General features: G+C 44.0%; 1 protein-coding gene across 1 annotated transcript in view; it reads left to right on the plus strand.

Annotated features, from left to right (window-relative positions):
- The window catches only part of adgrl1a (adhesion G protein-coupled receptor L1a), a 92596-nt gene that overhangs the window by 31740 nt on the left and 43649 nt on the right, over window positions 1-17207 (plus strand). Inside the window, exon 2 of the mRNA XM_067616488.1 lies at window positions 6871-7055. Within this exon, the coding sequence (XP_067472589.1) occupies window positions 6986-7055 (70 nt within the window). The 5' untranslated portion in view covers window positions 6871-6985. The remainder of the gene's footprint in view (window positions 1-6870; window positions 7056-17207) is intronic.

Below are 17207 nucleotides of genomic sequence, written 5' to 3' on the forward strand. Positions count from 1 at the left end.
CATTCATGGATGCAGCAGCGCTGTTAGCACACTCAGATACTCGTGCACTCTGATTAGCATGTAATACTGTCACTCAGGAATATCGGGCTCTTATTGGCTGCTTTATAGACAGTGAGGATTTTTTTTTATTCTTATGAGAACTACTAGTGTTTCGGAAATATATAATAGTTAAAGTGTAGACTCTAGAGATGAGGAGGTGTGTGGGTTGGGGTTTGTGGAGAGCTGCAGCCGAGGGCGGTTGCTGAAGCAGGAGAAAGTGGTACAGGAGTGTCTATTGAATAAAGTGAGAAGGGCTCTCTCTCTCTCCTCCTTCCCTTTGCCTTTACCTCTTTGACAGCCACACTAGCACTGTTTGATATCCCTCCGCTGTGTTCTGCAGCGCTACAGATTCCCTTGTCTCATTTACATTCCCTTAAAGCACACTTCCATTAAAGTCTCTCCCTGTTTTTTTGTCTCTTCCCTCTTTCCTTCTGTTTCTTCAAATAGGTCTTTTTTTCCCTGGGTTGCTGTTTTGGAAGGAGCCTTATTCCCTGTTGACTACACAGCCTATCCCCGCTCTCCCTGAGTCAGTAATCAAACACATTGGCCCTAATACACAGGCCATTACAAGAGCTCTGATGTTCCATCTGCACACAGTCGGCACAATGGTGTCATTATATAAACAGCCCTGCTGTTGCAGCCAGCGAGATATTACCACACCAGAGCTCCAGCCTTAACTGACCTACCCTAGTAAATAGAGAAGTGTTGGGATGATCTGACCTGAATGTGCTTGTATCACTGCTAGCTTAACAACATTATCCATCGTCCATGAATGCTGTAGTGTTAACATTACAGCAGGCTATCAGTTCTCACTATGATGGAGATAGTGTGGGCTGTTGAGCATCAATGCAAATGTAATAGAATCAGGTTGTTTTGAAGGAATGATATCTAATGCTATTATGTTGTCTTTGCTAGCGATAGCCTCACCAAAAAGGATTATGGAGATTAGTGATAGGCCCAACTGGAAGATAACAATGAAGGGGGTGGGAGGGCAGCGGTTTATACAAGCTGTATCATATTTCTTATGCAGTGACATGGATTCAATCTTGTTTTGGCAGCTGCCAAGAGTAGAGATGGGATGGTTTGTACAGAATTGTGTTTAAGTTAAGTTTCTGGAGTTATTTTAAAGTCTAGGGTTGTAGGACACTAAACACTGACATGCATAGTTTCCTGTTGTTTTGAATTTTATAGATAATGGTGTCGGATTGTGCAGGCCTAGCCCTTGATGTCACTTTAGCACAGTGATTGAAGCAGACTCTTTCTCATTATCAGAGTGATCTGATTCAGTGCGCTCTGCTAATGGGGGATTTTGAAACACACAGTGCAAGTGGAAGTGTGTCCAAATCATCACTTTGGCTAATTTGAATAATTATTGAATTAAAGTCGACTGTCATACCTCAGCATCCTGCAGGGCAGGTTTGACAGTAAAAACACAGCCTCCCACTCGGCAAAGCTCGATCACAGATGGTGATGGCAATGATATTTCATGGTATGTCTGTTACGTTTCAGAAGGAAAGGTAGGATAATTATATTCACTTTGGTGAGTGATTAGTTTTATGGTGGCGAAGAAGTAATTAATGAATTCTATCTCATCCTCATTTATTGTTACACTTCCTTGTATTGCTCCCTGTTGCCTAACTCAAGAGTGTACAAAGCAGTATCGAGTGTGACAAAGCTTTAGCACCGATGAGTCAGAGGGAGAATTACTTAAAGGCCCCCAGGCAAAGCATACGTTTTTTTCATTCTCTGCAGTCTCATCAAACTCGGATAATGCTACATGGCTAGCCTTCACTGAGTCTAATGATCCTTTTCTCTGAACTAAATAGCCTGACCGCTGAGTAAAACAATGGAGTTGTTTTCAATTTATTCCAATTTAAATGGAAGTTTATTTAAACAAAATTTTTACTTGATTGCAAATATTTAATGCCACAGTTTGCATCATTCTCTGATTTATAAGTGAGATGTGATTGCCATTCATTTGCACGCTAGACTGTGTTGGTTGCTAGGAGGCAATCATTTCCTTCATAGCAAGAGCGTTGCTACTGAACCAACTATTTGTTGTTGAAGCATCTGAGGCATAAACATCAATCCTAATAGCATGGGAATTGCTGGTGCTTCATCTGAAGATGCAAAGACTTCTTTTTGCATGAAGCAACTGACCGTCATAATTTATGACTGTCAAATCTTTATATCAATCACAAGTGTTTTCCCAACTGAATACATCTGTGTGTTTGTGTTTTCCTGCTCCCTGCTTCCCCCCCCCAATTGCCCTGCATGATTTGCATTTGTTCATGCAACATACCTCATCTTTGAACGTATTGAAATGCTAATTAAGATGTTAGCAGTTACCGTAGCACTTTATCTGCACAAAGCATATTTGGCGAGCTCTCAGTTGGAAATTTACTTTTAAAAACTGTAGTGTTACTCCAATCTGCAATGTTGATCTATAGCCTTTTGACCACAGGCTGTCCAGTCAAACACACACACACACACACACACACACACACACACTGCAATGACTCACTTATCATACTCTCACCTTGATATCAGATTTCCCTCAGTGGGGGGAGAACAGGAGAGAGAAAACCTGAAGCTGTATCAGCCCTGAGAGTTGCACCAGCTTTTGTAATTATGCAGTAAAAACTGTCTACGTAAACTCTTTGTTCCCCTTCTTTGTGATTCTGGCCCGGTAATGTTCCTAAATGCCTCTTTCTTCTGTACAGAGAGGGGTAAACGTGAGTGGTTCTCATGACAGAAACACACAGCCTTTAACTGTACCCCCTACCCCGAATAAAAAGGACTTGTGACACCCTGTTCTTGATGAGCATGTCTGCTAAAGCAAACAGACCCTAATGATCATGGTGATTATCGTAATGATCCAATAGAAGTGGATAATGAGGTTATTTGCTTTAGATCAAAGCAGCCTGTAAATTAATAGCTGAAAAAACAGAGGGTAGCATTTGAAACCAAATGACAGAGCTGTGTAACTCCGCCGCCGCTCCGTTTAGACAGCCGTCTTTCTTTGTGTTGATACAACTGACTGTCATTTGCACTGCCTCCCACTTTCTCCCGTACTCCTCACCCTCCTAACCTTTCCACCAGTGCAGTGAAATTGCTGTCCATTCTCCCATTTTGTGGGCTCTGGTCTCATAGGGATATGATGTTTTCCGCTCTATTAGAAGAGAAACAGTGATGATAATAATGGTGGATGTGATCAGTGCAAAAGGTCAGCCTCTGGCCTGGGGCGCGTAACATCCTCCAAGTAGGGAGAGCACGGAGGGCGAAGACACCCATCTCACACCCTCCAAAGACTCCTAACCTTCTTTCACCCAGAGGAAGACTGACTCATAGACACAGGCAGAAAAATACTTTCTCCTTTGCCATTACATCCTGCTTTCTTACTATTCCTTTGCTGTTCTCACTTGGCTATTTTCAGCAGTTTCCCCTCCCACTCTCTTATTTATTCTCGTTATACAGAAAGTCACCCTTCCTTACTCCGTTTGTTCCTTACTTCCTTTGCTCCTTCTGTTCCTTGTTTGTTAGTAACTCAGGATGCTTTCTTTGTCAGTTGCTTCCTCTCTTTTTCTGTTCCTTCGTTCCCTCCTTTGTTCTGTTATTTCTTTGTTTCTTCCTTCCTTCATTTTGTTTCTTCCTTCCTTCATTTCGACCTCCCATCCTTCATTCCTTCTATCCTCCCTTCCTACCATATTAGAATTGAGTGTTGTCTAATGTTTCTGCTTCTTTTTTGTCACACAAAAAAATCAATTTATCCACCCTGCACTTTTCTCTCCTCCTTCCCTCCCTCAATCCACAACTTGCCCTCCTTCCCTGTTTTCTTTCTCTGGCCCTCCTCATCTTCTGAGACCACAGGAGAGCTATTGTTGAAAAGTACAGACAGAACAGTCAAAGGAAACAAGAGGAAAGACAGATTTTTCTTATTAAAACTACAAAAGTTGGAGAAAAAAACCAATGCCTGTCACTGCACAGGAGGGGATCACTTTTTGACCATTAATAATACAGTGAGATCGAGGGGGGGGAGAAAAGAGGGAGCGGGAGAGAAAAGGCCGTGAGAGAGAGAAAGAGAGAGAGATAGAGAGAGAGAGAGAGAGAGAGACTAAGGCTTATACAGTACCACATCACATGTCTGTTGCTATTTGTTTACAGCTTTTCTGCTCTTTCTTTATCTCTCCTGCTCTCCCTCTGAGCGTGTCCTTTTCTCTCAGCTGCTGGTCATAGAGGGTGGTCACAAACAAACTCAAATTAAGGCCCAGGCTGCACTAGTGCAGAGGTTGTGTGTGTGTATGTGTGTGTGTGTGTGTGTGCGTATAATAGAAATAAATGCTGGAATAAAAAACTTCTGCTGCGGATGTGCTTCATACTTCTGCTTTCATTCTGTCTTCCTCCTCGCTGTTTTTTCTCCCCTTCTAGCTCTCTCTCTCTCTCTGTCTTGCTTGTACTCTACAGCATCCAACTCACTAATCCACACAGCGACACCCAGGCAGGTCGGTTGCTGTGGGCTGGGCGTTGCCACTGGGGAGGCGGGTAAATATCAGAGAAGGTCAGGGAGAGGAGGGGCTGGAGAGGTGGGGTGGAAGCCAAATTAGTGATGATGAAGAGAGGGGGTGAAGCCAACCAGTCACTCATGACCTGCCGTCTTGGCTGCCAGGAAAAGAAAGCTTTGCCATGCCTGCATGGCCCTACATACTAAGATGAAAAGATTACAAAAAATGGAATTCAAATACCGTATTTCCTCAAATAAAAGATGGTAGTCAGTTAAAAGCCGGATCTCCGATAATGGCTGGGGGCGTGGTCGACACGAACAAATAAAGACTAGCCCCAAAAACAGGTCAAAGAAAAAACAAGGGTGGATAAACTCCTAGTGCCTGTTTTATAATTTGCATGCCAGTTAAGCATAAATAGTAGTTACCTGGATGTAACTTCAGTTCTATGAGTACATGCGTAGCCCTCTAGCTGACCATCACAGAGAGGGGAGGGGGACGGAGGAGACGTGATATTGTTGAAATTTGGGGATTACAGCGAATATTTTAATAATGATGATGGCAGCAACACTACATGAGCATGGGTAACCAGGGTAACCACAGTAATGTGGCTAAACTAGCGAGCATACATCCATGAGCATGCTACCTACATGCCACAGCTAAGTGTTGCACTACCAAAATGTAGAACTCAAGCACTTGAATTATTGTTTGGAGTAGGTGGATTACCGGTAATGCAGTAACCAAAATTTAACAGAGCAAACAGAAGCAGATCAGAAAACAAGGACGCTTCATACTAAAATATGAGCAAATATACTTATCAAATAGAGGGAATTAGAAATAAAGGCCTCTCTCTAATATAAGCCCTCTTCCAATGAAGGCCAAGTACCCTCTGCAGTTGAGGTAAATAAAGGCTCCGAACCCCCCAAACCCCCAAACTAGTGCATATGTGTCTCCCTGCATAAGTTGCTATGATCAATCAACAACCCTATCGCCAGAATAAATTCTGGCATGGTACATTTCTTCAAACCACGGATACGTTGAATCTCTACGTTTCAATCTCTACATTTCAATGTTCATTGCATTTTAAGCTTTTTGCGTGTCATTTAAAGCCGCATTAAATGGCTGTTATCAGTTGAATAATTATGTTTTATGATGTGACACCGCTGTGGTTAAGGTCTAGTTAGGTTTAGGCACATGAACCATTTGGTTAGGGTTAGGAAAAGATCATGGTTTGGGTTAAAATACCCGGTTCTGTCACCAGAAAAACGGCTGCAAATGTCCTGATGTCTCATTAAAAATACCCAGTTTTGTTTTTGAATTTTATTGTCTTGAACAATAGTTTCTGCTGCTTTGATGCTTTTGCAACTTTGTGCCATGCACTTAACTTACTAACCAATCACCCAACCCGCCTTCTCCTAACATGAAAGTCGGCTCATATAGATGTCTAATCTGAACTAGGCGACTTGGCTGCAATCAAATAAAGGGGGTAGAGGGTAGAGAGATCAAAAAAATTCCACTCAACAGCCCCCCCCCCCCCCTCCATCACCAACCAAAAAGAACAACTTGCAGACACAATCACACACACGGATACAGACAGTCTCAGCAAGTGCTCTCAGTCCCTGGAGAGGTAGAGCAGGCTTTACTGTCAAAAAATCAGAGCTAAAGTTCCAGATTGTGATTTATTTCATTAGGCAAATGAGATGTGCAAGCCCTACGGCACTGCTTACTGAGTCACCGCTATTCACTGTCACACACACACATACACACACACACACACACACACATGCGCACACACACACGCACATACACACTCACACACACACAAAAAGTACATGTATTTTTCACATGTTGAATATAGCTCGGTTAACAGCCCCAAAACATATGTAGCATGTCTGATTCAATCAAGCGTTCAAACACTGTAGAGTGATGAGCTGGTGGTGGCAACAGCTGTTGCCATGCCATGCTGCACAAAATGGCCTCAGATCTCCCTGTCTGATCATTCTACCTGACCACCACAGGGGGAGCCTCTCTCCTCTCCTCTCCTCTCCTTTCCTCTCCTCTCCTCTACTCTCTATCTCCGTCTCCTCTCTTACACTGTTTAGTATGCTGTACCAGTTGTGAGCCACTGACTTTTGAGTTATTATCACATATTCCAGTGATAAATGCAGAATAAATTAGTCAACACTGTCTAATTCAAACGCCACACTGAGAGGGGAAGGAATAAAAAAACAAAACATTAAAATAATTCCTGTTTATGGACATACAGTTACTTACAAATATTTATGAAGCACTTACTTACCTGTCTGTTATTTCTCTACCTCTTTGCCTGCAGGATCACCCTCAGGGAGGGTGTAAGTTGAGGAAGTGCCGTCCCACTCACCTGTGCCTGCTGACCGCCTCTACACTTTAGCCCCGCCCCTCGCCCTGGCCCCCGGTCAGCCTCCAACATGGCTGTTGCAGTCTGGATCGTCTTCACCTGTGCAGTGGCTTTCAGTAACATTACTCCATCCTCGCAAGGTATGTAATAAATATTAATATTGTATGGTATTTTAAATAATAAAATACTGTAAAAATCCACTGTCTATACACAGCACATACAATATGTATAATTTTACATTGCATCACTGATTCTGCCTGTAATGTTGCTCGTAAGCTCTTGTCGGTTTTGCTGTGCCCTGTAACTGCCCTGATCAGGTTATTGCAAATGAGGATGTAATATTTATACCTCAACTACGTGATGAAGTTTGTAAGTATATTGACTTACTGACCAGGCGAGAAACGCTGCACTTGATTAACCAGACTGTCTCCACAGGAGACAGAGAGAGAGAGAGAGGGAATGTGTGAGTGAGGTGGAGAGTGTATGTGTGAATGTCAATAAAATTTCTTGTCATCTCGATGTTAGTTGGAGCGTGGCAACAGTATAAGGGGGAATCCGTGCATGTAATGTTGCCATATGTGTGACCTTCTTGAATATGCCATGTACCATAAGATATTTCATTTTTTTGTTTGTGTGTATTTGTGTGTGTGTGTGTGTGTGTGCTAGCTGTTGTTCGCCTAGCAGCAGGTGACCTGGTTGGGCTGAAGTGATGCTGGAGGGGTTGTATGTGTGTGTGTGTGTGTGTGTGTGTGTTGGAAGATGTGTAGGAGGGAGGGTGCAGGGATTGCGAAGGGGAGGCCGAGGGCCGAGGAGGGAAAGGAGGGGCTGTTGGGTGTCCTGCTAGTGGCCTGCCACACAGACAGCAGCACACCATCTGCTGTATGCTCTCAGTCAGCTCTGTGCCAACGAGCCGCTGGGTGATGGACAGCTAGGACGAGGTGGAGGAGGAGCACAGAGGAGAGGCACGGTCGCCACAGGGAGGTGCTGGTGATGAAGCAGGAGAAGTTGAAAAACTGAGGGAGGGAAGGAGGGAGGGAGGGTAAAATTAAAATGTGTTCGTGTTTGCCTGTGTCAGCACTGGTTTTAGCATTCCCTCTGTGTAAGCTCTGATTGGCCAGGTGCGGTTCTAATTTGAGTAGGTGCTGTTTTTTTTTCCATCTTAATTTGGATGCTTTTGTAACATTGGATTTGTGTAGCGTACGTTCTGTTCCATCGGACACATTTGGCCTCTGGCGTTGTGTTGCTTTGTGTCTGTGTGTGTGTGTGTGTGGGTGTGGGTGTGTGTATTTGGGTGAGAATGAGCCTCCAACTATCTGTGTGACCTGGCACTTGGGGAGTATTAATAATGCATTAATAATCAATTGACTGTTATCTGTATTCAGCCCCAAAGCACATGATGAAATTAAGAAAACCTTTTTTTTTCTAATGGAATCAGGCACACAGTCACGCACCTAGATACATGCTCATGCACACCGGCATCATTTTAGTGCTCATAATTTTGGCAACCAAGTGTTGGCTTAAATGTTTTTCTCTCTATTATTGTATGACCAGAGGAGCAGGAGAGAAAAAGAAAAGAACAAGGGAGATAGAGTACAAAGGAAGAGGGCAGTTTTGATGTGATGAGAGCTGCTGAAATCACTCTCAGGCTAATCAGAGCTCATTTGGAAACCTGCAGGATCATCACACATGGCTTCACAGTCTAATGTGTACCCCTGCTCCTCCTCGGTGTCCAGACTAATCTGCCATGCTTTAACCTCACTCTACTCCTGGCTGCACATCCTAATATTTACCCCTAACACTCACACATTTATTCTCCTCTGGAACCAGCTTTTTAACTCAAATGTTCCTCACCAGCATGAGCTAAGTACACATACTACTTCCCTGCTCTGCCCCACAAACCTCACTCATCTCACACGGTGAATATTTATCCTGTTAAATCACTCTGCAGCTTTCCATTTCTCTATGAGATTCAGTGGCTGTAAGAAACACAGTCTATATTTTCATCAGTGAATACAAACTCATACTAACCGAGGCAAAGGACCCCCACACCCGTCCATCCTGGCAGGCTCCCAGACAGACTGACATGCGTACCCTGACAAACAGAATGTCCCGCTGATTCCACAGAATGCTCGAGAATGTACAACCCTTCATATGCAGTGCTGTTGCTCTGAAAGCCCATTAGGCTTGCTTAATGTGGCAGGCATTGCAGGCAGCTGCGCTGTACGTGATGAAACCCTGACACAGAGCTTTCATTTAGCACAGTGCAAGCATCGGTGTGTGTGTGTGTGTGTGTCTGTGTGTGTGTATTTATGTGCACCAGTGGTGGCAGCAAGACCATAATAAGGTTATTTGTAGGTCCTTTCAGCTTATAATGCATGTGTCGTGTGTGTATTTGCAAACACGCACATACAGTACTGTATATGCATGTGTGTACAGTATGCCCATGAGTGATGTGTATGTGCCAGAGTCTGTGTGGGTTTTTGTGTTTACATGAGTGTGTTCACATGTCCAGATGGGGGTGTGTGTGTGAGAACATCAGTGAGTGTGTGTGTGTGTGCCACTCATATCAGGATTCCAGTGCCAGCTGACTGGTGGAATCTGTTCTCATCTCCCCTGTATTTAAGCCTTTGCTCTCAAATCAGTCGCGTGGAAAGGCCCCTGGTCCTTTAGTGCACACGCAGACATTTTTATCTGTCTTCCCCTTCTCTCCCCTGCTTTTTTCTTCTGTGCCTTTTCCCCTGAACAGTAGCGATTATTTAAGGATAGGGGACTACCTGTTTTTACACATCTTCTCAACAAAGTGTCTCTCGACTGTCCTTGGATGATGACAGAATGTCTGAATGGGGACTGATCTCAAGGCAGTATTTTTCTTTCTGTAATGTAGGGGTGAATAGTTATTTTTCATGTAGGGCCACATGAAGAATTCCCTATGCCTTTGCAAGCCACATGCTTTTTTATGACTCAGCCAAACAGCCATATCGGGTCTGAGTGTTGCACAACCCTAGATTTAAAATTCTGAGTGAAGATCCAAAAAATACTTGACCTGAAACCACATCCAATATTGAATTGAGAGAGTAGACTTTCAGTCCCGCAATACTATAATATTAAAATGCTAATTTCAGAACAGCAACCTAATCACTAATTCATAAGAATTGATTCTCAGACAGGCTTGTAGCAATAATATTTTGAGAGGAGGCAATAAAGCAGTGGTGCCGCTAACCTTGCTATGTGCAGTTGACTTCTTGTTGTTGTATAATTTTCTGAACAGCACATTGTATTGCCTTAATATGTGTTTGGCAAATTCTTAGTTCTACTCTTCTTTTGCTACGAGATGGGTTTGGAAAAAATTGCGCTGAAGCTGTGCATGCTATTAGAATCAGGTGACAGTACAATAACCAATTACATTCACACAAGTCAATGAGGTGAACTTTATAACCTGGCAGGCTCAAACTAACTCCTCTCATTGCTGCTACCTGCTGTGACATTTCTTGTTAATCATACATGGTGCCTGGAGCTTTATGATCAGAATCAGTTATGTATATTTCACATCTCAGTCTGCTAGCTTCTGTTTATGCTAACAGAAGCCAGTAACATGCCGTTTGAATTCATATGGGAAGTATTCTCCAGAGTAGAGATGTTTTTTCTCAGCAAATACAACAGTGCAACCATGTGCTGCTACAAATGGCCCAATTTCCTTTGACATAAGTATTATGCAGTATGCAGAATTATAGACATAGACGTATAAATTCAGAACTATACAGACAAGTTGTATTTTCAAGATTCTACATTAAATAGCTTTTTGTTTTATAGACTAAGGCCAGTCAGAGTCGGCTGCTTGTTTATGTGCTTATAGAGACAAGTAAACACTCTCATTTTGTCTGAAAATGACCTTTGAGTGTTTTACCATGTTTCTCTCTGCCATAAAGCTGAAATCCACAGTCTTCACTGACACTAATTGCTAATCTAGCGGCTTGTGAATATTGCTGCGTATCATCTGGATTTTGCAATAAAGAACTGCTGTAAAGCCTATTTTCCCCTGTTTCTCCCTCTTTGCCTCTCGTGTGCGTTTTCAAGCTTTCGTTGCCTCCCCATCTTATTAGCAACAGTCGGTGCTTCTCACTCCTCTCACTCCTAACATTCGCCCCTCATTTTCATCCAATCTCTTTGCTTTCTCTCCCCTAACACCTCAGCTATTAGACCTTCTTCCTTTCTGCATGTCATGATGTCCCCCCCGGTGTCCCTCTGTTTGACTGGCCTTCCTTCTCTCTTGGCCCCTCTTCCTATTCCCACTAACAGTTTCATTTATCTCCTCCTCTGTCCCCACCATGTTTTCTCTCCCACCTTCTTCTTCTTCAACCTCTCGCCTTACTCCACTCTCTTTCCAGCTTCCCTCCTTCAGTATCACTCCCCTAGCACTGCTTTCCCTTCCTTACCCTTTGGCTGCTATCTGTAAACAATGCACATCTCTTCTCATTGTCATGTCTTCCTTTCCCTTTCTGTTCTCTATTTTGCCTCTTTCTGTCTTTCTCTTTCTTTCTCGTTTGCTACCTCCCTCGCTCCTTCCCCAGTGCTGGGGGTTGCTGTGCTCTTCAAAGCCCTTGGCTGAGAGCAGTAGATCACAGAGAGGCCTGTGTGAGTGAAAGGTTAATGGATGGCCTTTGAACATATATTGGGAGTCGGGGGCGGGCAGGAGAAGGAGGGAGAGGCCGGCGCAGAGTGACGGTGTGTTCTTTCAAACCTCCCTTTGAAGATGACGCACACCTCTCTCATGTGTCTGCGCCTGTATACAGGAGCTGTGCCTTTTTGTTTATTCATTCGTTCACAGTGTTGGTGTACGTGTGTTTGTGCCCATTTTGTTTGTGTGTTTGTGTTTGCTTGTAGTTGTGTGTGTTGGGGTATGTTAGTTTGTGTACATTGATTTGTGTACTGCAAACAAGCTCCTACATAAAGGATTGGGGACTGTGTTCCTGTTTGTGCAGTCGTGTGATAGCTGCCTCTTTTCTCTCAGGGCCTAGCTGCGTAACTTTGAGGCTTTGTAGCCGTGAAGGACTGTGTGTGTGTGTGTATGTGTGTGTGTGTGTGTGTGTATGAGAGTGCTAGTGTGTGCGTGTGCAGAAATGCTGGTGTGTATGTGCCAAGCATGTCATGTGTTTGAGAATGCGTGCATTTGCTTCTTGTGTGTTTTGTGGACTGCAGATTGATAATTACCAGCAGCAGCTTACGGCTGGCAGCCAAGGGCAGAGAGAGTAGGAAGGGGGGGAGAGAGGAGAGAAACAGAGGGAGAGAGATGATGAGTGGAGAGGCTGGTAAAACGGTGAGAGGGAGTGAGAAAGCAGAAAAAGGATGGGAAGGGAAGAGGGAAAACTAGAGGTGAAAGGTCAGGACGAGAGGGAGACATGAAAAGAAGGAGAGGAGGGTGAAGAGGACGGGTGGGTAGGGTAAATGAGAGAGTTTCCGGATGGATGAAATTGGTCGAGGGATTGAGGGATGGTGCTGGGGTTAAAAAGAAAAAAACACAAAGGGAGGGGGAACATACAGTGTATGTTTACTGCATTACAGGTGAACAAGATGGCATTCGAATATGAGAGGGATTGAGTAGTGTTTTATAGCTGGTTCTATTTTTAAGTCATAGACATGAATGAAAGATGAAGATATAGGAGCTCTGGAAATGCTGTATACTGTAGCTACATACATATACTTGCACAGATCGATCGACTTATAAACATGCACAGTAAAAATAAGCACACATACTAAACAGACACACACACTCAGACACGCACACTAGCCACATGTCCAAGCCTTTGGCTTAGAGTATAAGGAGGTTAATTAAGTGTCTAATGCAGCGGCAGGGCTGGGCTTTGACACTCATCTTTCCTAACAGGTCTCTGGATGCGACTTGCAACTCTTCCAAATGCACACACACACATCTTTCTGACAGCAGGCCATGCATGGTACTCACTCAGTCTCCCCTTCCTCCTCTACACATTATCTCTCACTCTCCGTCCTTGTTCTTATCACTTTCTTCTCTTCAGTTTCTCTTCATCTTCCTCATTTAACTCTCTCTGCTTCTCTGTTTCTGCTCCATTCTCTCCTCTTCCCTGTGGCTGCTTCCCTGCAGCACCTGCAGTTTACTCCACCACAGTGTTTATATGAATCTAGGTCTGACTCACTGTCTACTGGCCTGCCTCTTGTTATATGTGCTGGAAACAGAACAGAACAGAGTTGTATTGAGCCTGTAGCATTGCTTCCCTCCCTGGGGAGAAGGAGGATATTTTACACCGGGTGAATCTCATATTTTTTAGGCAGGCTGATTTTTATTTTGGGCTATGCCGTTTCCCTCCCGCTGAGGCGCTTTTATTGCATAATTAGGCGCCAGGGCCAGCAATGAAGTGGTTTGACAGTATGAGCACGTCCCGTCTCGCCTCCCTCCTCAAGTTTGTGTGTGTGTCTATTGCTCTGTGTCTCAGTGGCTTTTTAACCGCCTGTCTTAATCTCTCTGCTATGCCTGCTAGTTCCCCCCACAGCAAAGTTTGTCAACACACACTGAGAGTTCTCGAGGTTGAGGATGGATGAGGGTTAGGGCTTGTGTGTGTCTGTTTGTCTGCCTGCAAGAATTTCGGTGTGTGTGTGTGCATCATTGCAAATGCATGATAATGTGTTGCATGAGGGTGTGTGTATCCCATTTCCAGTGGGGGAACTGTTAAACTCTCCTATGAATGATGTAATGTTATGGGCTGTGCTGTAATTCAGTTCAGTTAGAGGACTGGGCTGCTGAGGCGAGAGACTGTCTGTGCTTAGGACCTCTCTCCCACGAATCTCTCTGCCTCACTCCTTTTATGTCGGTGACCTTGTGCCTGCACAAAGAATGGTCCTCATGTTCATCTTCTGCCAGCATCTTGGTCGATGGTCTCTTTTTTACTATTGTTACCCTGTCTCATTTGCTCTTCCGTTCCATTTCTGTGTTGGCTTAGCTCAGTTCCATCACAGTGGATCTGTGTCATTTTGGAGCTGCTTTGTGTTCTGACCTTATAGTGCGACTGGTGACTCCCCATACACTCGCTCCTCATCTCGTCTCCGCTGTCTCCCTCGCCTGTAGGAGACAGGCGGAGGAGTCACAGGAGATGAGATAGCATCCTAGCTTTGAGGCCAGCATTACCCCCCTCCCATCCACATACACATTCACACACACACAGTCCCACAAGCTCACATAGCCCCCATCCCTTGCACCCTCATGTTAGGCCTTTAGGTTTGTCTCAGGATGTCACTTTGTCACAACTCCTCAGCTTGAAGGCTGCCTGGATGTGACAGTTCTGGCCGCATCGCCTCAGCTTGTCTGTGGTGACAGGCCATGCTCCAGCGAGTCATTACGCTAACTTGCAGTGCTAAGTGAGTTGCTAAGATACAGTGCTAAGCTGATAAAGTACTGGAGAAATTGGTAGGGATGATTATCTGCTAGAGAGGAACTCCCATCACTGAGACCTCTCAGTTCTGTCCAATGACTGTAAAATTACTTGTTCTTCTTCACCAGCTTTACTAAGGAACTAACCTGAAACTCATGAGGGAGTTAGCTCTTTGCACCAGTGCTGAGGTTGAGGGCATATGTAGATGTATGCAATATACTTTTAATATTCCACTGCTATCTCTGGGTGAAAAGGTGATACTCACCTGTTAACCTTAATGCCACTGAAAGTTCATTTTAAGGATGGTGTTATAAAAAGAATCCCACCTCATCAGCAGCATGCCCAGTTTCTCAACTACCAATCCTGCTTGGCATGAATGTTCTCTGGCACTATGCTTCAGTGCTATGCTAATGAGTAGCATTAGGAGATGCCTGCTGGAACAGACAGAGGGGCTAAAAGGGGCTGATCACATTTCGGCCCCTGAAAGACAGTCACCCAGCCAGCTAACAAGTCAGACTTTGGGCCACAGAACTCCATAAGTATAATCTCCTATTGTGACTCAATTGCAGAGCTGCTATCACATTCTCAGGCTACCTGCAAGGCCAAACCATCTCACTCAGTTATTTCTGAAAAAAAAAACCTATAGAACGTCTGTGATAACACAGTCCAGGGTCAAATTGTTGGAGACGAAATTAAAGTGCTTTTATGTTTGAAAGCATACCACAGATGATAGAAAGTTGTTGGTAATGTTTCAATGAAGAGAAATCTTTGTCTGTCTGACTGTGTACTTTTCAGAATTCTTAATGTAGTCTCTCTGAGTCAGTCTCGATATAACAAACCAGATTTTCTTTCAACTTTTCTCAAGTGTTGATCATTACTCTAGGTTGGGGGTCATGTCTGCACGTCTCCAAATTAAGGTGAATCTTTGCAAATGTGTGTGTGCATGAGACTGACAATAGATGTGGATAGCTGTAATGATAGAGAAAGAATGATTGTATGCAAAGACTAGCTTGACTTGTGCAAAATTATGTTCTTGTCTGAGGGTCCAAGCATCTATCCACCCTCAGGCTTTAATTACTGTGTGAGGATAATGAGTCAAATCCAATCAGTTCTCTCTCTTGCTCTTAATTTGTATGGAGCTTCTATTATGAAGCCAACCGCTTCAGCCCCTCACACCAGCTGCCCTGGAGTGACACCAGGCCCCTGTGTGCGTGTATGAGTGCGCGCATGTGTGTGTGTCTGACTCTTGCTCACCACCACGTCCATGCAAATCAACTCATATAATTATTGAATTCGCTCCTATCATTATCGGTATGTGTGACAATTGGTAACCATTTCTTGCAGACAACAGATATTAACACAGTTTTATATACCACAGGAGATGAGTCATAATTTCACTATGAGGGATTAGATCCACCTATGCATATGGCTGCTGATGAGAAAGACACTTTGTCATCCAGCTATTATAAGTCTGACAGGCACGACTAAATGGCCACGTGCAAATGTGTGTGCGTCTGTGTGTGTGTTGGCTGAAGAGACCCTGAAACCTTAATGGATTCCTGCAGAGTGAAGGACAATCGTAGCCCATGGCCAGTCCAAGCTTATCCTCTGCTCATCTCATCTCAGCTCAGCTCAGAGCCAGCCACGGCTCCAGCTAGGCCTCAGGCCATCTGGCTGACACACAACCACATACACACACTCTCTACCAGACACACACGCATACACAGAGTCCCTGAAGTTAAGTCCCACACTTATTTGTGAATATGCCATTCAAAAATCTTTACACGGTGAAATCTTAAACTGGGAAATATATAGGTGTGAAATATGATACAGTATGGTAGAGGTAGAGATTTGCAGTGGTGCCAGAAATGGGCTAGTTATCATGGTTGCTGCCATCACTGAAGCGTACTGGATCAATGGTTAAATATATACTCTAACAGCCAGGCCAGAAAAAGAAATATCTGAAAAAGGTCATAAGTTTAGGCTCATACATTTAATTCTGCATAAAATTGGACTGATTGCTCTGTTTGACAAAATAAACACTTAATGTCACCACTTAGTCAGTGAGCTACAGGTGATATACTGTAGCAGACATAACAGTGATGGTAATAAACTGAAATTATCTACACAAACACAAGCTGATCAGCATAAGTACTGGCCATGAAATGGCCCATTATCAGTCAGAAACAGTGCAGGAATTGTCTATTCAATTCTGTCAAAACATCCTAGTACTAATTCAACCAACAGTCAAATAATTAAACCAGCTCCTTCTTGGGCTGCTTTGTCCGATAGCTGAGCTGAGCCTTTCCACTGTAGCTATTCGTATTAGCGATCAGTGGCAGTGCAGTAATATTTACCATGTAAAGTGTGTTTGGTATGTATAGTGGGTTTAACGTGTGATCTGCCCCCTCCAGTGGGGGCTAATGTTCCTGTTGTGTTGGTCCACAGTGTGGTGGAGTGAGTGTTATCACTCCTGTTGGCCCCCTTCAGTTTTTACTCTCCTCTTGGCTCACTGTGTGGTTCTAATCACTGGCCAGATGTACGCTGCTGTGTACTTACACCACAGGGTAGTTAAGCGAACAAGGCCACACACTGACACTAGGCATTGTAATCCCACTGTGACACCAGGACTCTGTGTGTGTATACATGCAGGCAACCATGTGTGTGCTTGACTGTGAATGTGCACACTCATCTGCCCAGTACGTCCGTGTGTGTGCTGATTTACTTGTGTGGGTTTTTTTGCATTTGTGTGTGTGGACTTGTTTGTCTGGCCTCGCCTGCTGTTTGCATCTCTGTGTGCTTTAATTAGTATGCGCTTTTGCATCTAGGCCTTTGTGATTTGGCACTGGCGCTGCATGCTGGCGAGGCATAAAAGATTTGAAGTCTGTCTGT

The sequence above is a fragment of the Thunnus thynnus genome, chromosome 17 (genome assembly GCF_963924715.1).
Source record: "Thunnus thynnus chromosome 17, fThuThy2.1, whole genome shotgun sequence".
Lineage (NCBI taxonomy): Eukaryota > Metazoa > Chordata > Actinopteri > Scombriformes > Scombridae > Thunnus > Thunnus thynnus.